General features: G+C 33.4%; 1 protein-coding gene across 1 annotated transcript in view; it reads left to right on the top strand.

Moving 5' to 3' along the window:
* The window catches only part of LOC121123743 (uncharacterized), a 65,870-nt gene that overhangs the window by 10,930 nt on the left and 32,648 nt on the right, over positions 1-22,292 (top strand). The window contains exon 2 of the mRNA XM_040718875.1: positions 17,468-17,629. Within this exon, the coding sequence (XP_040574809.1) occupies positions 17,468-17,629 (162 nt within the window). The remainder of the gene's footprint in view (positions 1-17,467; positions 17,630-22,292) is intronic.

Here is a 22,292-nt window from a genome sequence, read left to right as displayed (position 1 = left end):
CATCTTTTTTATTAACTCTTAATGTTTCTTTAATTGCTAAGACGTTCTACCTATTAAGTATAAGTAAATAGTATAGTATTAGAATTACTCTATCAGACTTGGAACGTAGAAACTCTATTACAAATGTACTACATATACAGGATGGACAAGGTAAATCTGAAGTAACTTTAAAATGACCATAAAAAATGACATCAAGATTGACCTGGGTTATTTCTCGAGGATCAGAGCCTCAAAGCACCTACTAACAAAGCAGAATAAGGCAGACAGAATCAGCAAAGGTAAAATTCTTATTAAACAAATGAAGTGCAAAGGTGGTTACGAGCATTTTTTTTGAACGATAAAATTTTCACCATTGACGCCAACTATAACGGTAGAAACGATAGATGGATCTGCTTGGATCCTGATGAGGTCCAACCAGTCATGAAAATAAAGAATCCGTCTTTGGTGATGGTCCAGCGGGCATCAGCATGGAAGGACTAGTTATGCCCTCCCCCCCCACTTCTTCCAAAAGGGCCAGAAGGTGACCAAGGAGGTCTACAAGGACATTCTCAAGGACGTGGTCATCCCATGGATGAATGAGGTCACTGAGGGGAAGTTATATACATTCCAGCAAGACTCAGCTCCTGCTCATAAGGCCAACAATGTCCAATAATGATTAGGACAAAATGTGCCGTATTTTGGCTTCCATTCTATTGGCCAGTCAACAGCCCAGACCTCTATCTATGGGATTTTACTTGTGTGGTAGGGCGAAGAGGATTTCTGTTAAAAATATCATGCCTCAATTGCAGCCTTGAAGGCCTCCATCGTCAATAAAATGAAGAACCTGGATCCACACGAGGTAGCATGTGCATTCAAGGCATTCAGGTGTAGCGTAGAGATCGGGATCGAGAAGAAAGGCTTGCATTATAAATGATCATTTTTCATTTAGTGTTGCTTTTAACTGAATAAAAATAATCTTTTTATCTCTTATACAAGTCTCATAATTAGCTTTTAAAGTTATTCCAGATTTACCTTGTCCATCCTGTACATGCTGTATATTTTATGTTATAGTTTTATTTTATAACGATAGTTCAGGTTGAAAGTTTGTTTTACACAGTTTTAACAATAATATCAGATACAAATGTGACGTCCCCCATTGTCCGTACTCCGAAATTCGGTACAATAAAATCCAGTAATTTTTTCGTTTTTTCGTTCCTTTGTAAATAACTTTTCATCGAGATGTTTTAGAGGGATAACTATTTTGGAACAAAAAGATGAAAAATTGAATCAACAACATTTCTTATTTTATAACAGTGGATTAAATAATTAGTAATTGCCGATTGTATTCGATTTTTGTTTTTTTTTCACTAAGAAATGTAATATTTCATATTTAGTGTGAATAACAATGGATTTTTTTATTTCTTTCAATTTTTTTAAAAATTCCCCCCAAAAAAAAAAAAGAAAAAAGAAATATATAATCCTGCAGACGCCCCTGTACTAGCACGATTATTATCTGTGGAGTTAAAAGAATTGCCCAAATTATGATAGCGACTGAGTATATTTCCAAGAAATCTGTAGAATCTCACCTCTACAATGAAACCACGCTTACCCAACTACTACTTCCAGTGCCGTATGTCAGGAAGATTTTTCGGTCCACTATACAAGGGTGAACGGTTGATTTTCAGTGGTGTACGTGGGATATTTAAACAGGGCAAATGCTACAGCATTGATTAAATCTTGCAAGAATATCGTCCAATGGACTGTCTGACCATTATTTTCTTCAGGCAAACATTGGGAAGAATAAAATGAAAAGGAAAAACTCTAGACGGAAAGTCAATGCCGACCTATTCATAAAGGAAGGAGTATAATGGAGTATAAAATGCACGGTGCAAGAATGAGAGAAAATTTTTGAACTATACAATTAAGTCAAACAATTTAAACCTCCTTAAATATTTTTTAAATAATAACGGATGAAGATAATGAACGAGATTATAACATACCATGAAACGGTTACATCGACAGAAAATAAATTATGTTCACAAGTCTTGAGGTTCTTAACTCGCATGTATACGTGGTGATGTGTTTGAAAAAAAATGAAGAAAAAAATGCATGTGTTCTTTATCATGATTAGAAGAAGAAGTTTTTCCTCTCTTTCCTTGACGCAAAGGTGTCAATCAAACTTTCCATGCCTTCATGGAGCACCTTGTCCACCATCACCCTGTCCATGTTCAAGAGGGTGAGGGAGGAGAGCCTCTCCTGGTCCATGGTGGTCCTCATGTGGTTCTTGAGCCTTCTGAGACAGGAGAATGACCGCTCCGCCTCACAACTGCTGATGGGCATTGAGGCCAGGATAACGATCACCTTGTATAGCTCTGGCATCAGGAGGAACACTCCCGAGCTTATTAACTCCGCAGCAATTTGTGACGAAACCATGTCTTCTGTGTCAATATCAGCCTAGAGAAACATAAATTTTAAACATATAATACAAAATGAAACATTATAAGCTTAACCTTGAATTGCTGGAAGATTGCATGGTCTGACTGGAGCTGCTCGAGTTCAAGTCTGTAGTGCTTGGCGACACGCTCAATGACACAGGTCTCCACTTCACTGTCATTGACGATTGCAATGAGATCCATTGTGATGTTTGTATCGTCGGTGGCAAATCTGCTCTCAAGCTCTAATACAATCTTATTGATTGCAACATCGAAATGTGTTTCACGGAAGTAGGATTCAGTTGTTCCTTTCCACTTTATTCTCCTTGGAATCTTGCCTCCTTGAATTCCAAATCAATTGAGTCCTCCTGGTCAAATACTGATTTCATCTCAGACGACTTCAACTCAGCAAGTTTCCAGATTGATTCAAAGATTTTATCATTCTCAAAATCTTCAAGAGTCCTAATCACTAGGTTGACGTGTTTCCGGGCCTTTGTTAGGTCAATCTTTCTGCCTTGAAGTTCATCTGACAAGCTAGATGTGTGTCTGAGGAGTGTCTTCAACAGTTCAATGCCGAAAACAAATTTGTGACTAAAGATGCTGTGGAGCAGAGAAGTTGCTGTTGAACTCGACAATGTAATGTTTATCTTTTCTCATTATTATGAGGGTCTTCATGATTCTGACCATCCCTAGAGATACAGCGTGTACAGCATCGTAGCGGAGACTCCAGCGGGTAGCAGACTGGCTCTTCAGGGTCATCACCTTGGCATGCTCCTCATCTTTACTTGTTATGTTCACCGACTTGTAGATTGCTGACCTCTTTGGTGACCCTTCAATGAAGTTGTATAAAATTTGTACTGTCCCCATTGTATTTCTCAACAGGGTTATATCTGAGAGAAGATCCTTGACTACAAGATTGAGGACATGGGCGTAGCAGTGGATATAGACACACAGTGGGGCTGCTTCCTTCCACCTGGCGGCACCACCCTTCTTGATGCCGGATATGTTGGAGGCACTGTCTCCGGCCAGGGAGACAGTGCGGGCGGGGTTAAGGCCGAGATCCTTGACAGCCTCGTGAAGCTTCTCAAACAAATATTTGCCGTCAGTCTGGGTAACTTTTAAAAACTTGAGGAAGCTCTCTTTCTTGATGCCTTCACTCGTCAGATATCCCAGTGACAGACTGAACTGCTCCGTGTTTGACATATCTGATGTCTCATCAACAATCACAGAGAACCAGTAGTCATCATCGCCGGCACAAGTCTTGACATCTTCAATTATATTTTCAGTCACTTTGGATGCTATAATCTCTATCAGCTCATTTTGGATGTCAGGTGAAGTCCATTTGGTAAAACCTGCCCCAGCTGAACTAAATTTTTTGACTTCGGCCTCCAGTTTATCTTTGAGAATATGATTGTCGTGTGAACGCAGGGACAAAAGCTTCAAGAAGTTTCCTCGATTGTTTTCATTAGATTCCGTCAACTTTTCTCTTGTTTCGGAATCGCCCCTAAAAGCCAATCCTTGCTTTGCGAGGAACCCAACAGTTTGGAAAAGATACCTCAAATAAGCTCGCCTCTTCATGACTTCCTCAGCATGTTGAGACTGAACATGGCCGAGAACCGAAGTATTCTTTCTCTTTTATGTGAGGAAATTGATCCACTTTTCCATCGACAGTTTGTGTTTTTTGTTGTTAGAATGAACTTTCAACGAGGAACTGTTTTTCCATGTTTTGAACTCAAATTTCCCAAGGTTGGAAATGGAAAATTTGGAAGAGGCGAAACACTTGGCTGACTTTTCAACCTCGTCATATTCTAGCCACGGGAACTTACGGAACCAATCATATTGAAAGTCTCTGGAGTATTTGTCATCTATCTGAGGACTGTATGTTTGTAACTTGGGCTGTAGAGGATGATCTCTCTCGACTTTAGGCACAGTTTCCCGCTCAGTCTCCACTCTGGTTCTGGTCTGGATGTCCTTCCTCTTTGGCTCCCGCCCGGTAAGTATCGGGTCACCCAGCTGGCTCGTGAAGACGACAGGGTACTCTGGGCCTCCGTCCACAAACTCCATCTCCTCAGTCTTGCTCTTCTCACCTCCCTGGTCATTGTTGCTAGTCTCAGAGTCCTCTGCAGAGGGAATATTGTTGTTGTTAACTACAGAGAGCTGCTCGGGAGAGAAGATTGGTCCGATTTCGAGATTAAGAAGTCTTATTCCATGAGAAATCCGTCCGCTGGGGTAATTTGATGAGTCGCCATTATTTTCTGTGTCGGCAGCAACTTTCTCTTCAGCAGAAACGGACTTTTCAGATCTTGGTTCAGGCAGTAAGGCCTCAACTGGAGCAGGGTCATCGGGACAGGAGGAGGCAGTGACTGAGGATAAGGATGTAGCAGAGGAAGTGTTCTTTACTGCAAAGTTCAATGTTTTCTGCTTCTTATGATCAATTTTCACTTGATACTTGCAGCTGGGGTCATTCTTGTGGAGTTTAACTTTGTGATTATTAAAGTTGTCCTTCTGTATTTCCTTTTGACAGATAGAACAAATCACCAACTCTCTGTTAAAATGCGTTTTCCGCTTCCCTTGATACATTTCTGATAATTAATAAATTACTGCAACAATCCACTCTAAAAAGTACATAACTATTATTTATGTCCCTTTTAAGCAGTAATAATTTAATTTATCTTGTATTCAATGAAACAAATTCTCACGCTCTTAAATATTTCAAGAGTACTCCATACGAAAAATGTTGTGTGCGTCTTTTTTTTTTGTTTTTTGGCTGTAAAGTACTTCACATTTGCAACCAGTAACGTTAAACGTAATATCTAACTCAAATATCCACTCAATGTGAAGTACTTTAAATCCATACGAAAAATGTTGTGTGCGTCTTTATTTTTTAATTTTTGCTGTAAAGTACTCTTGAAATAATTGCAGTAATTTATTAATTATCAGAAATGTATCACGGGAAGCGGAAAACGCGTTTTATATTCAAAGGTTCAATCATTTATATTTATAAAATGACAGGCAATATTTGAAAAAGATATTACGGTAAATTACAGGATTTGAATTCAAATTTCTGCGATGAATTGAGATACCCGAGAGTGTTAACTTTAGTTTAAAACCTCCGTTTGATCTATCTGACTTAATTTGGCCCCAATATTGTCTTAGAGATATAATTTATTAATTTACTAATTCTATAAATGTGCCGGTGAATTTTGGCTACTTTAAGTACAATTTGTGGTGCCTCCAAAGGATTAATCAGAATCATTTTTCCATTTAAATGAACTATAATTTGTTGGAAAATGTATTCCATGTGCAATTTTGAGAAAAATTATCTAGCTTCCTTTTGGGTTGACGTGCTACAAATAGGTAATTTTATTATAATGACTCAGTACTATTATGAGTTGGTCATAAGTTACATATATGTAATAGATTTTAATAATTAATTATGACTTAATTCATCTATATTTACATACCTATATGATTGGTGGACGGTTGAGTAAGGTTGTTTTTTTTAGTCCGCTGAAGTGGACTAAGCGCAATACTGACATACGGCCCTGACTACTTCTAAAGACTTATTGCCACGCATTATAAAAAGGAAGTTATGTTGCCGAACCATTTACAATTAATTATTTAACTGAAAAGAACAATTAGTTATAACCTTAAATGTTTAAAAGTAATAAATCATGATCACGTAATAGACAGGTATCCATGTTTACAATTACTCTTATTTGAGTAATTGAATATAAAAACGGAAGTGTGAATAGGTTAGTGAAATATTTCATTGATTAAAATGTATTAACTAAAAATATTATGGAACAATGTAGCTCAATGCTTAACAATTATGCTCTTGAACTTAATGTGCATAATTTTGCGTACCTGTCGTTCCTAGAGAAGTAAATTAACATTATGCATATGGACTTTAAGGAAAAATCCTATGTTAGATGCAGTAATGTAAGACTATAATATTTACTTATACTTAATCAGTGCAACTCCATCTGACAAATTAAAGGAACATTAAGAATAATGGTAAAAAAATAAAAATAATAATAGTACTCCTTAGGTAATCCATGATCATAATTAAGTAAAAATCGATTTGATGGGAAGAAGCCCTCATTCAAATATTAAATTTATTGTACATATTTCTTTCGTATACAGGTTGGGGATTTTAAATCCAGAAACTTGAAGGATTAAATACATATATTACAATTTATTTCCCAAAAATAATTCAGCAATTCCCGAATCTTTTGCTCTTACATGACGGGATCTATAATGAAGTCAATCACTAAAACCAACCACCTCCAGCTTCAACCACAGCCTTCAGCCTCCATCGCCTCGAGAATGGAAGTTTCAAGGAGTCACCAGTGCTTATTGAACTCTCTTTCCAAGACGCCACACACATAGCAGTTCAAGCGGCTTAGATACGGCGAAATAGGAGGCCACATTTCATTTGCCCTTTACTTCAGGAAGTCTGGATTGTGTTTTTTGCTCTGAGAACAATTATGAGTCTTCCTTTCAGGCTTTCCCGACCCATCAGACTCCCTGAAAACCTTGGCAGAATCAGTTGATTTGGGCAGCATTGTAAACTCAATAATCTCAATGGGCGTGAGACCAAAACGGAGGCACACAGTTATGGCCACACGACGTGAATATCTAAAGGATTTTTTATTTTTATACAGTTTTTTCAGCTGAATGGGATAAAAAAACACATTCATAAATATCCATGATATTGAGGTCTAAGCTTGTTCCGAATTGAAAATCCTCAACCGGTATTTTATTTAATCTCAGATGTCCTATATTACTGAGTATGAATTAAATAATTTTGTTTTACATGACAGAAGAAAATTTTTCATGAACTAACTAAAAGGATTTTAAAAACTACCTATTTCATATCTATCTGTGTTATTAAACTATTTCTTCCTTTATAGCCATTATGCATGTTTTCACTTGTATTGGAGAAGAGCGTCTCATGATGAACTTATTATCATCTCTAGAAAAACTGATGAAATAAATAGATCCGTCGACATTTCTAATAAGTGAAAGTGTTAAAAAATGTATTTTTAAGCTAGGACTTCCAAAATGTATTTATACTTGTGGTTTATTTCTGTATATATTATCACAGATTTTCAAGGAAAATTCATTTCTACTGACTCTGTAGAAAAAACTTAAAGAAATTTAATTTTTATCATGGATTAAGAACCTAAGTGTAATAAGTCTTATTTAATGCAACAAGTCATAATCACTGCCAAAGCTCAAATTGAAGATATGGTACATTTTAAAGTATATTTTATATTTCTTTAATTTTTAATTGATTTTAATGATATCTACTGTGACAGAAATGGTAGCGTTTAAAAGGAACAAAATATAGTATTTTTATAAAGTTATACAGGAATAACTTTTGAGTGAGAATTCTATGAGTTGCCTCATCTCTCCTATTTTCGATCACAACTGACTGATAAAGTAAATGGATGAAAAAAAGTGTGCATTTATTTTTAATCATAACACTATTAGGATATTAGAGAGGTTGTGTGATTAGTGAATACTATATCTAGATGTAAAGTAATTCATCGTTGATATTGATCTCCTGCTCATGGACTCCATCCCTTCAAGTATTGCCTTTTTATTTTTTCCTGCCGCGTAGACGACTTTCTGTATTTTTGTATCAATCCCTCAATTTTCAACTTTTCTGTATTATTGGGTGCCGTTGCGATTAGCCAATCACCCTTTGTGAATTTTCTGTCCTTTTATTGCTGTAGAAGATGTGCTCTGATTTTTGCAATCGCCCGAGCAAAGAAAGTGCAGTCTCTTTTTTCCACTGCCGGCTTGTTAGTGTAGAGGGAGGATGTAGCCGTTCGACATCGGAACCACTTTTGTTTATAGGAAGGGAAAGGGTACCTCAATACTATTTTAAGATCCCCTTTAAAACTTAAGATCCCCAGTCTATTACAGCAACTTTTAACAGTTGATACAACAATGTTGGACCTCCGAGCTTTTGTCCCTGATTGTTTTTGAGGTCATTGTCCCAAGTAGAAAAAATAATGGAGTCGATAGGTAGATGAATGCCTTGCTATCCTTCCATTTTTCCCGTCTCACTTTGAAATTAAGGATTACATTTTTGATGAAATTATTTTTACATCTCATACGATATTCTCCCATTGTTGTCGACTCTGATTTACTAAAGAATTCATCCCACGATTTTATATTTATTCATTTTTTGTGAAATTGTATTTTTGGACTATGCCCCCCCCCAAAAAAAAAAAAAAAAAAAATATCGCAAAATAATATAATAAAAACCCGTCCAGAAGATATATTATGAAGTTTTTGTGTGTGTTATTGTTGTAGTGTGTGATAAGTTGACAACTTTCATCACCAAATTAACTTTTTTCTTAAGCCTCATAAGTCCATTGTACATTTAATGTCGGATATTTAGAAATGAATTAACTATTGCAAGTGTTTTATATCAGCATTCAGGGAGCATAGGGTTTATTTTTTATTTTTTAGTGAGCGCTCAAGAGACTCTAATACTCATCAGTCATCCAATCAAATATTTTTTTTTTCTTTAACTCCTTTTATAATTCTTTATTCTGGAAGAGACAAAACGTCATATGAATTGATATATTTATAAAAAAAGGATTTGTGTAAAGAAAAAAACTAAGTTTAGCTATAGAAACAAAAAACAGTTGGTGCATGTACTCTTTCTTCATTTTTATCCATTATTGAATAAGTCGTGGGTTCTTAACATCTTCCTCTATAAGAAGAATTCTCAGCTTTCTTTTGTGCAAATTGCTTTAAAAATGAATAATTAAATAAATACATTTGAATTTACATATAAATAATTATAATATTTTCCCTGGCCGAATGCTATTTTAAATGTTGAAGGCTCTCCTCTTTATAGAAGTAATTCATTTTATTCCCCAAAATCATATAACAGGCAGCCAACATTAACAAAATCTTAATTCAGTAGTACCATATGTCTTGCTCCTCCATTCTTGTCTCGCTTTTACACAAATCCAATCTCTATATACCGGTTGGTTCATTGACATTTGAACAAATACTAATTCAATAATTAATGAAGGTTGAGTGAATGAAATTAATTCATATTTAAATATATTAAAGCATAAACAATTAGTTAAATAAAACATCCCAGGCAAATCCCCTCAATTCCTTGAGGGCCCATACAAAAGATATTGGGGTTTCACACCAGACTGTCCAGAGAGCTATCAAAAAGTGGGTGCAAAGAGGCTTGTGAAGGTGTAGAAACCATTTTTGACTCTAGCAATGGAAGAAACTCATCTTTTCCGTTGCAATATTTTTTCTAATGAGTCTTTTTAGTTATTTTGACACTTTTGCCCCCCCCCTTATAGCCCTGATGCCAACCACTTAGACAACACCTTTTGTGTACATGTCGAGAGGAAGGCCTGCAGTGTCTTTCATCCAAATACTGAGGACCTCCAAGCAACTGACAGCCAGCACTGGGACACTATGAAAGATTACTACATCTGCACCGGTTGTCAGGCCTTCCACCGCTGCCTGGAAGCCATCATTGCCGGTAAGGAAGGCTAAATTAATGTGTAAGCGAGTTCAGACACATATCTATTCATAGTATTAATTTTGTTCAAATTCTATTTTATAATTAATAAGTTATACCTTGTTGAAGTTTATAATTCAAAAGTGTTCTGAATTTAACACACCACTCACCACTCTGTATGTATTGAGTAGTATATGAGTGAGCTCATGAAAAACGAAAAAGTTTCTTGGAGAGTGTCTTCTATATTATTAAAGCAAAATTTGTCTTTTAGTCAACGCCTAATTATTTTGGGCAATGCCAGGTACTACCATAATTATAAAACAAAAGAAGGTGAATTTCCCGGCAAAACTTTCTACAAGGGATATGTTCGTAATTAATAATTTGAAACGAGGGTTGTGTCAGTCCTTATTTAGGACTGAAGAATAAAATTCTGTCCACTTAAGTTTCTGTGCAATCCAGTTCTCTATATCAGTCCTAAAAACTTACAAAGTTTGATATTTGATGATGTCACTCAACTTTATTTCTTTTTTTTAAATATCACTTCTAGTACTGACTGTTCGAAGGATGGACAGTCTTAAGGACTTATCCATAGACTGGACTGGACCAAATAAATAAGGACTGAATCAGTACTAGTTAAAACCCTAATAATAGGAGATTAAAATATATAAATAAAAAAATATCTCGTTTAAAAAGTAAAGAACAGTTGTTGAAAAATAAGGATCTATAAAATACTAAATTTTCAGGGGGAAAAATATTACTGAACTTTTATATCTGTTCCTGCAATACGTATTAAGTTGAATGAGCAATCAATTAGCATCAAATCACTCTGAATAAGCTTATGTCTGTAATGAACATCAATATCTTTAAAAGAAATCACTACTACGCAATCAACCTTATTTAATGTGTAGTGCTTACATAATAATTTTCGAAAAAAATAAATATATATAGAGTACGGTGATTGATTTGGTTGTTGAAAAGTAAACCTTCATCTTATTGCTCATTTTGAAAGGATAAATATATTATGTCCTCAGATAGTAAGAGGCAGAAAAGAAGACACTAAGTCAAAATAACCTATTACTCGACATTTTATATGAATTATATCGCCATAAATTCAAATAATTAAAAGTGTTGTTAAGAAAAATAAATTTTTTCTCCAATAAATGGCTTTAGTAATGTGTATCTCGCGTTGTATAAGTGCCATTGGTTTACACTGGATGGCGTTAGAAAGATTAGATTTTTTAACCAAAAAACTTTCATGACAGGGTTTTTGATGGGGTTATTCAGTTTTGTTTGAGGGCACGTCAAAGATGGACACTAGCAATGATAAAATACGCCTTATTTTACAGTTTTTCTTCTATAAAGTTGATAATGCAATCCAGGCGGCTGAAAAAATGTGAAAAATGTTTAAGGTCTTTATATCGTTTCAGCTAATTACGCGTAATTTTGGCATCATCGATTATGTTTTAGTAATGTTGATAGCAAAGATAAAAAGCCAATTATCAAAAATGTGGATAAATAATGGAAATCGTCGAACTCGCCCATCATATAAGCACTGTTTTGATTGTCAAGGAGACAAAAAATTATGGAAAACCAAAAATTCTCTCAAAATAATGGATTTTTTACTACAACTATTATTAAATGCCGGTTTGATAAAAAAAAAAGAAACCAAAATTGACCACGTTTCATTAAATCAGCTATCAATTAAGTAAATACACACAAATCCCACTCCGTATCTAGTTAAAAATAGAAATAGAAAAAGGATATGGACATGTTTGAAAAGAGAGTAGTATAGTTGTCATGACATTTAATTAGATAAGAGAGAAGCAGCTATGAGGGGAAGCAAATGAATACAATTCTGAAGTGCCATTCTTTATCAAACAACAGCATAGGTAGGAATTACACTGTATTGATCATCAATTCTACTTTGAGTCCAACCAGGACTTACATTTAGAACTCTATTACGAATCTTCAGAGTTACTTTTCGTCCTTCAAACACTTGCAGTTACTTTTTACTTATTGTTTTCTCTTCGAGAATATAAGAATAATGATGACAGCTTTAGTAAAAAAAAATATGTACAGGTATGAAATGCCAAAAGAGGGGAATCTTTAAATTTCATATCTTTTTTAACCTCTGTCTATTGCTATGACTCTCAAATCAATTACAACTCTTATCAAAGCTATGACTAGGGATGTGAAAGCTGTCGATATCCTCTTGAGCATTTAAAGAAAAAGTATATATTGGTATTCTTGTAAGGTATTTGTTTCTATTAATTATTTCCCCTTATTTTGAAAATGTAAACGTATTAGCAGACAAAGAACAATTTAGTTTATTTAGTAATTTTTTTGTATAGATATGTTGTCTATCAAAGTTTTCAATAATTAATTTACTTTTTGATTAACATTCTGAAGGATTAATATAATTTTCATATCCTAGAGTCCAGAATGTTTTAAGGAATGATTGATTGCCCTGATGTTGGATTTATTATAATTCTCTTCTTAGATTATCTGATAAAATTGACTGGAATAACCATCTTTTTATATAAGAAGAGGTGTGTTTGGCCCCGATTGAGTATCAACAAATCAGATTGTAGATTTGAAGTTTCGGGGCAAAAATATTACGCTTCAATATCGAAGTATTGAGGAAAATACTAGAAATGGACGTAGTTCCTTGATAGTCTTGCAAACCAGGTAAAGTCTGGAAAGGGAAGATGAAATTTATACAAACTCCTACAGATCGATAGTAAAAAATAGTAAATACTTATACATAGAATATATGTTTTAGGCCAATGGTCCAAAGCTCCAAAAGGCAAGGTTTGGGGAGTATCTTCGTCGTTTCAAAGTCGTTTACAAGACATTTACATATATTGAACAAGTAATAAAATATTAATGTAGAAATAGTAATTCGCTGTAACAGTTATGCTTGGCACTTTACCCTGCGATAAACCCATTACTGTATCAAAAATATTTATGGCAAACTCTGTCAGTGCAGTGGTGGCAGTGGTTTTGACCCAGGCTTTGCACCAGCAGTTCACTTGTACAACCCATGGGCCGGGCTGTATTATAAAATATTACAAAGGTCCTTAATAATCAAGGAAGTGGTGGCGGTGACTTCTTGTGAACAAGAGATCCACTTGCATGCCCCATGGGACGAGGTGTATTATATTATATTAGAAAGGATCCTTGATACCCAGGATAGGGGTGGCGATAGATTTTGATCCCCCTTAGGAGTTAGTTGTCAACTTGCACAATCTGTTGCACGAGGATATTTTGCAAAATAAAATTGTATATCTTGTAACAATTTCTTGTCATACATTAGTTTGATTGTCCGAATGCAATAATAAGTTTCAATCAAATTGAACACGATTATCAAATTGCTTGCTATGAAATAGTATCATAATAAAATCCTTCATGATCAAATTGCTTGCAATGAATTGTTTTACAATCAAATTACCAACAATCATTTTACCTGACAATGTACTAAAAATGACGACTCTTTTGGAAATTTTACCAAATAACCCAATTTTCCAGATTGTCCGTAACATATATACAAAGGCACGATAGATCTGGTAACCTGCCTTTAGAATGAACTATCTTTTCAAAATAAACAAAGATCGAATGTATCTTCCGCTCAGCTATTTTCATGCTGAAGATTTGTCTATTATTTAAAACAGTAGATTTTACTAATTTATTAATTAGAGGAAGGGTATGATATATGATTTTATGCTCATATTAATTTGTATTAATCAAGTACCTTCGATTAGATAATTGATAATTACGCAGTCATTGATTATTATATTGATCAGATTAACAATTTGATGTACATATATAATTATAATTAATCAATAATATGTACATCTATATTAATAAAGTAAAGTATTTATGTTTTATGTATTTTTTTTGCAAAGTCTTTGTACTACTTAAATATTTTATTGAAACTTTGTAGCTAAAGTTCATATTAAGAAAGAAAAGAAAAAGAAAGTACATTATATAAAGTAAACAATAATAGATGTGTCTTAAAATGAGGTTCAGCAACGAAAGTCTGTACACTAAGCGCCTCATATTAAAAAATAAAAAAAGAGAATATATATATTTGGTTCTAAATCTTAATGTTCATTGCTCAACAACAGCTAATTATTGTTCAACCAATCAACGTTTAGAACACTGATTAGGGGAGTAGGGAAGCAGAAAAGTCAACAGCTGACAACAAAATACAGTTTAAATTTGGGTGTTAGTGAGATAACGCCATGACAAACAAAGGGGCAAAACGATGACCCCTGATAACTTTTTCCACAAATTTAGTTGCCTATGATAATATTTATTTGTTTTTCTGAATGGAGTGCTGAGGGGACGGTGAGTTAACTTATGATCCTTTATACAACCTTCATACATTTACTTTTGTAGTTAAATTAACAAGATGTGTTCTCAAAAAAAGACAAAAATGGCATACCTAAATAGGAAAAATGTGAACATGGGGCATCTGTAGGATTTTTAAATTTTTTACAAAAAATTTATTTTTATGTGATCAGCTGTAGATTTAGAAACTTTTTCGGAAAAGCTTAAGTTTTTGAGAATAGCTGTAGATTTTTGAATTAAAAAAAAATATATATATATTATTTGAAACTTTTTTCCAAAAAAGGGGGGTATGTTGTCATAAGGAAGCATATTAAGCAACTGCCATTCGTGTCGAACTTCCTCTCCATTAGTGTGTGTTTGTAAAGGGATGGAATGAAGCCAGAGAAAATTGTGAACGTTTAAAAGAACATAAAATCTTGTACTATGATATCTCATTTTTTCTTTTCCATGATACCCTTTTCTAGATATTAAAGTTAATAGACTACTTGATAATTACTGTGTTTTAGCTTTTTGAACTTAATTATGTATATAAATGAATATAATATCTTCATCAAGGAGATTCATTTTTAATTAATTAAATTTACATTATATTTATTTACTCACCAACATATTTGCGCAGATTCCTTAAATCTATTCGCTCCAATTAGTTACAAATATGTCAATAAATATTTAGTTAAAATAATTATATATTTTTAAATAAGAAAAACTATTATTGTTCAAGAAAGATAACTAAAGTATTTCTGTTCTTTCCCCATTGGTCTGATTGAGTATCACAGTTTATGTATATTTATAATTACACATTCTCGTACTACAATCAATCGATTTGACTTAGAAAATTGTAGTCAATATGTATATTTCCTTCTCTATGAGCGACCAGGTATTCAAATTCATGCATATTGATTTCAGGAGAATAACTTTTATCCCGCGCTTGTTGTTCAATTAAAATTTTACTACCAATCAATATAATTGATAAATTGAAGTATTTTACTACAGTATTAGGGAAATAGATGCTTTGTAGTGGTCGATTTAAATTTGGTTCATTTTTTTAAAGATCGATAACATAGAATAAAGCTAGGTTATTTGAAATACAAGGCTATGTTATCATGTAATCGGGCTTGCTAGACTTTTCATTTTGATGTACTGTGCAGACTGCAGGGCAAGACAGACAGATATTGTATCATATAGTATAACAGCATTACTCTAACAGTAATTGTCAACGAAGGTGATATTTAGCTACTCTCGGTAGCATTTATACTCTTTGATAACCCTATAAAAAAGCCTGGTGGAAGTCAAATATTTGTAAGAAAAGCGATATGGCATAGTCTTGTATTTCTATTCACCTTGGAATAAACTAGATGGAAAACAGAACCGAAGTTCCATATTAAGGAATCACACAACTCTACCAGTTACTCTGAATTACTTGCAAATATACAAACAATAACGAAAATAAGCACATATCCGACTCACAGGAACACAAAATAATGTCATATTTACTAGTATTCGTAAAGTCAAGAATATTTTGTAGATTTATTTTGTAGCAGAGCTGACACCAGAATTCCATGTCAAGGATTCGAATAACCAAATATGCAGTAGGGAATGGTAATTTTTTTTTCTACGTGACGTCTCTTTATTTCTCTCTGACGCCGGCCGAAGGCTGAATGTCGTCGTCGGTGATTGTGGAAAACTAATTTTTAGAGTCATCAATAAATATGAAGTTGATCTTTTTTTTCTTTCTTAAATAATTTTTTCTACGTCGATATAATCAATACTACAATAATAGTTATAACCTCCGCCAACAAAGTTGAATGGAGGTTAAGTTTTTACCTCCGTTTGTTTGTTTGTTAGTTACAAAGATTACATAAGATCAAAGTAATAGGCCATTAAATTTAGAGAGCTTAAGGTCAAAGTTCAAGGTAACAAAAAACGTAGAATTGCATAATTGACCATAACTTTGGAACAAATTTGGATTATCTATTTTTTGGCTTGGTCGGGGGGGAAGGGGTTTGTTCCTCTTTATTATTTGACCTTTTTTGAAAAGACATCCTTGAAAAAAAAATTATTTAGTCCAAAACAAACATTCCTTATGAAGCTAGTCTAAAAAAGTACTTCATGTTCACTGTGTCTCTGAAGCGTTCCTTACCGACGCTTCTAGAGCGGAGTGAACAGGTTTTAGAACTTGGGACTCGATAGAAGGTGTGAAGCTATCTCTCTTTTCAACTGCAGAAATAAAAATTTGGAATAATTGATAGGTATCGTCTTCCTTCCAGTGTTCCTGTCACAACTTGATACACGAAACATTTCTTAGATATTTTAAAAAAGATTGTGAAAGTAATTTTTATTTCGAACAACCTTTTACAGAAAGTCTGAAATATTGACTTCAAATTTGCATTATTTTTTAATAGACGTTGCGTGATTTCAATATTATAATATATAATTCCAAAAAATATATAATCTATAAGATTTTATATGCATCATTGGTTGTTTGGTTCTCTATTTGATCATTTGATTCGTTGGGTTTGATAAATTTATATTAAAAGCTCTTTTTGATGACAATTTCTTTCAAATCATGATTATCTTTGTATTTGTTTACGTATTATAAAAGCATCATGCAACCTCTCTTATATATTAATTCAAAATATTAATTGACATTTATGACTTTCTGCAAAGATTTTTCTCTATAAAAAATATTTTAACAATCTTTGTTCAAATGTCTACCCCAAATCCTGTGGCTTACAAATCAATAACAATTTTAAAAAGATAATCATGATTTGAAAGAAATTGTCATCAAAAAGAGCTTTTAATATAAATTTATCAAACCCAACGAATCAAATGATCACAGCCAAATCCGGTGGCTTACAAATAAATAACAATTTAAAAAAAATAAGGATTTCCCTTCTGGCGCACCCAGCATAATATTTTTTGAACCGTAAGACGTTTATGTGTCCAATAATACATATTGGTATAAAATCATTTCAAGTATGCGTTAAAAAAACCTATATCAATATAAATACTATAATACAATTTACCTACATATAAATTGATTTATCGTATTTTTTTGTTTTGTTTTTGACCTCATTTTAACTCTGTTGCAAAAATAGAGTTTATACAGATTGGACTTCCTTCCCATTTTCATGTAAATTTCTCCATTTTTAGTAATAATTTATTTTCTTTTTTTTTGTGTTTGCAGACACGAATAATCGAATTCAATGCACAAGAGCTTCCAGGAGAGGAGTGCCGTCAATTTATCGATTTGCAAAATGAAACCATCGTAGAAAGTCTCCAGGAATGTCATGAAATCCTTGTCAATAGTTGTTTTCATGGATTTACGACTGTGTATAAGCCCCATAAGGTAGGAGTGCTTCTCACAATGTGTTTTATTTAGAGTACAATAGGTCACGGTATATATATTTTCAATATTTTTGTATAAGTTATGGTATTAAAAATGGTATCGTTATTTTGATACCTTTTCGACATAAAATATAAAACAAAAATGTCGCTATAGACAATTCACATGAGCTTACAGGAGCATTGCAGGACTTTTTTTGTGATTTGAGGGATCACTGGCTCTTCTGAGTGTGAATATACGAGCATGTTACGAGCAATGTGGAAAATTGGGCATTTTGCAGAATGTCTGTTAGAGCGGGCAATCTATAAAATTTCCAATAGAATGGTCATTTTAAGTTCATTGTCATATGATAATTAAGGATTTGATTAGGATACAATTTCATAGCAAACAATTTGATAATCGTGTACATTTTCATTGAAATTTATGTTGTCTTCAGAATATCAAACTATTGTATGATTAAAAATTGTCACGTAAGACCTTATTTTATTTTGGAACATACATCTTGGCCAACATGTTGTGCAGGTAGACATTTAGCTCCCAAGGGAGATCAAAACCTATCGCTATCAAATATATATGTAATGGATTGATCGATAAAAATCATAATACTATTTACTAAGTACTGACAGAAAATATGGTTTCATCGTACATACCCTTTATACTAAAATAGAATTTACGTTCAAAAAACATACTATATGTAAAATTATGATTTTAATCAAGGACTCTACATACCAAATATGAATAAAATCTATTTCCAAGTAAAGATTTATCATGGAATGCCTCACATATATACCGGGTGCGGTGAAAAAATCTTTACACTTTCAATCTATAAAGATTGTAAAGGGGTATGTCAATAAAATACAAATAACTAATTTGATGTTTTGCTACTCTAATCAACGATATATCCCCCCTTTGGCAGCGTTACTTGCGTCCAGGCGGCAACGGATGACCTTATACTCATTGCAGATGTAGTCATAAGATATGGGATGTCAGTGCTGGTTTACAGTGTCCTTGAGGTTGTTGATATTTGGGTGACAGGCGGTGCAGGCCTCAAACATGCATCCAAAAAGTGATGCCCAATGGGTTTGCATCTGGTGAATATGGGAGCCTCATTTTCTTTGGCCAGAAAGGTAAGTTGTTCTCCAACTATTTCTTGGCCTTTTTGGACGCTTGTGCAGCCCTGCCATCCTGCTGGAACACAAAATTCATATCCGGGTAGATGGTATAGACCCCTGATAACATGGCAATCTCTATTGGTTTCTTGCCAGCTTCCAAAAGTGCGCGGTCGTTGCTCACGTTCTGATGGTATTTTTTCGGCTTCTAAGACACTTAGAAAGATCTAGCTTTTTTATGTTTATTTCCTTTTTTGTTCATTTTTAGTATTTGACCGGAATAATTTTACTGCATTCAGAAAACCTTTACTTATATAGCGAAAACGATGTGTAAAGATTTTTTTGCCGTACCCGGTATATATCAAATCATGTAATTTATTTGAAATATATTCATTGTATCTTGGTAAAATTTTTAAAGTGTACCAAATTTCCTCCAATTAATTGAAGACAGGGATAGCTGACAAAAATTAAAAAAAAATATATAGGTACTATTAACTTATAAATAATTTGCTTGGTAATTAGTCAAAAAGTGTATAAGTTTATTAGTTAGACAGAATATATTATAATATATTACAGCATTTAATCTACAAAACTTTTAAATAGATTAAAAATTTGTATAAATCTGGGTGTGTTTTTTTTTTGCCAAACTGTTCTTCATTATTTATGTGGAAATGAAGTGATAAAAGGGATTAAAGAAAAACATAGGCTAAATAAAGAATTTACAGAAATACTTGAAAACATCAAAAAGTTGCGTTGATGCAAACATAAATTTTACATTTTATGACGTAATATGACGTCAACTTCTTGGTTTCTCTTTTAATTAAATTAAGTATGAAGATGTAATTAACTTAAGTTCTCCCTTGTTAATGTTTTTTAACATTTATTTTTGATTCAGTGGATGAAAGTTTTGAGACAGACGCATTACTGTATAATATAAGTAGACATTTTATAAAATAATCACATGTATTAGTATCATAGTTAAGTGTAATTTATATATCTCAAAAGCCAAATCTTGTAGGAAATAAAGTTCTCTCTTAGCCAAGAAGATATTAACAAAATAACAGTCATGTTTTATTCTTTTCTTTCATAGCTTCGGGATGACTATAGTGTCAACATCATTGGTAGCCTCGCTCAATTTTTACAACGGGCAAATTTGTAAAATTTACTGACAATTATTATTTTTTATTTGTTTACATAAAACCTGAATGTTCATTTCTCTTTGATTTACACTTTTTCTTAGATGGAGAAATTTATAAGTTTGCCGCCCTTTTAATATGTCACCATTAGGACTGCAAAATTCCTGGAATTTTTATAAATGAATACCTTCTATGGGAATTTTGAGGGATTAATAGGTATTTTTGGGAATTAACAAGCATTTTGAGACAACTAAAAACATTGTTAAACTGGAAATTTTCAAAGTTGAAGGCTAGATATATGAATAATCTTTGTGAAAAATATATTTTTTAACATATTAGTACACTAGCGGTGGTCCCCACTCCCTGGCTCGGTTTTATTAGGCATCGACGAAAATACACATTTTGCCTTAGTAATATGGAAGAAACTCTCCAACAAATACTTTGTGTTACTCTTCGTTTTTTATGAGTACACTCACACGAAACTATTTACTCAATACTTAGACGTTCTTTCCTGAAGAATAAAGAAATAAAAATTACAGCTTCATAAAAAAATGATATGATTGAATGAGTACTTCAGTTCGTTGCTAAACCTCATTTAATGTCAGTTTTATAAAAAGTACTTAGCTTTTTTCTTTTTAAATTTTAGATGAACTAAACGCCTGCGAGATTTAACTCATTAATATAGTGCTCCCCATATGCTATACTCCCTTTTTTTTGTCTATACTGTATTGGTATATAATAAACATCAGGGAGCGCTATATACAGTGCACCCTATGACTGTTTTTCTGGCATTCATAAATACATAGTTGTAAAATTTGCTTAATTTAATAGATGAAGAGTAAATATTCTAAATATTGTCCTATGAGTGTGTACGGAACTTTTATAAATTAAATAACCTATACATTTAAAAATTCCCAAAGTAAAATTTACTCGAAACTCTGGTCGTCATACTCATTGCAGGAGAGGGGACTCAGCCCCCTGTCACTTCGTCGCTGGTCATAAAATACCTTTTTTTCTCTCAGAAATGCTTCAAATTAACATATTTTTATGACATCATCTCAGCCCTGGTTTTTACACTCACCAGTACTTATGCAAACACTTTTATATAAGTATTTAAGTGTGTATTATCCTGTATATATTAGTACGTAATAGCTAATTCATGTTGCTTTTTAGATGTTTGTACTATATACATAAACTCAATATATAAATACAAGTAAACAAAAAAAAAAGTGAATAATTGTTTATCGGTAACACCCATATCCATTATTTCTATAAGCATATATGTATGCCTTGAAGGTCGATAGGTATGTATAATTAAATAATACATACACACCAGGGTTATAATGGACTATATTTTCGTTCTGGTTCAGGTACTAATATTGGTATATTATTTTCGATACGTTTTTGACTAAAAATATACAGTGTAACGCCTTAAATTTTTTGTTATGAATAGCTGGATTTTCGAATTTTTTTCTAAAAAGTGTAATTTTTGGATTTTTTTTGCAAGTAAATTCCAAACCAAGCTCCTCAGAATATAATCATGCGGACACTTCTGCTTTTTCGACTGATGTTTGACTTCCACCACACTTACTCTATGACGTCAAAATCTGTCTGCCATGGCCAGCAGTCGATATGGTGCATCAAATTGAAAATTCTGGCAAGGGCGATTACATGATGATCTAACCTTATATTTCTATTAACGTTGATTTTAGCTATTGCATTTACCACAAAATATGACCTGGGGCTGTTAAATCTTAATTTACTGGACTGATAAACTGTATTCTTTTTGTACTGTACCAACAATACACGTGATTGAAAGTCTTGTCATTTTATAGATGACCTTTTACATTTTTGATAAAGGAGCCGTGTGCTTTATTAAACCTGGATGTGCAGAAATATGAAAACATGGTTAAATAACTATTGATTTACTCCTCGCCCTTGTTCCTATTTTGCAAAATCAAATCGTGGTTGTGAGTATCAAAAACCATACAAAACATCGGGGTGATACAAAATGATGTAGGAAATACTGGGAGCGGGGATCAAATTGTCGCTAAAATATTTTTCTACAAAAAACAACACAAAATATACATTTTTTAACTTTTTTATTGAAAATTAAAACTATGACGAGCATATGGGTATAGAGTAGCCATTCATTTGATATAATCACCGTTGGCATCAATAACGGCCTCAATAGGCCTCTGAACCGGCCGCAGGCTCTTCTGACCATATCATTGTCCATGTTGCCGAATACCTCCTTGATGGAGTCCATCAGGCTGGCCTTGGTGCTATGGGGATGTCTGTTGGTATGTCTCTCGACATATCCCCAGACAAAATAGTCCAAAGGATTAAGGTCGGGAGAGTTAGGGGGCCACAAATCCTTGGTTACGACGTCATAACAGCTCTCTGCATGGAGATTTTGGA

The sequence above is a fragment of the Lepeophtheirus salmonis genome, chromosome 1, assembly GCF_016086655.4.
Source record: "Lepeophtheirus salmonis chromosome 1, UVic_Lsal_1.4, whole genome shotgun sequence".
In the NCBI taxonomy this organism is placed as follows: domain Eukaryota; kingdom Metazoa; phylum Arthropoda; class Copepoda; order Siphonostomatoida; family Caligidae; genus Lepeophtheirus; species Lepeophtheirus salmonis.
The sequence above is the reverse complement of the archived record's forward strand: the minus strand, read 5'-3'. Positions and strand labels throughout refer to the sequence as shown.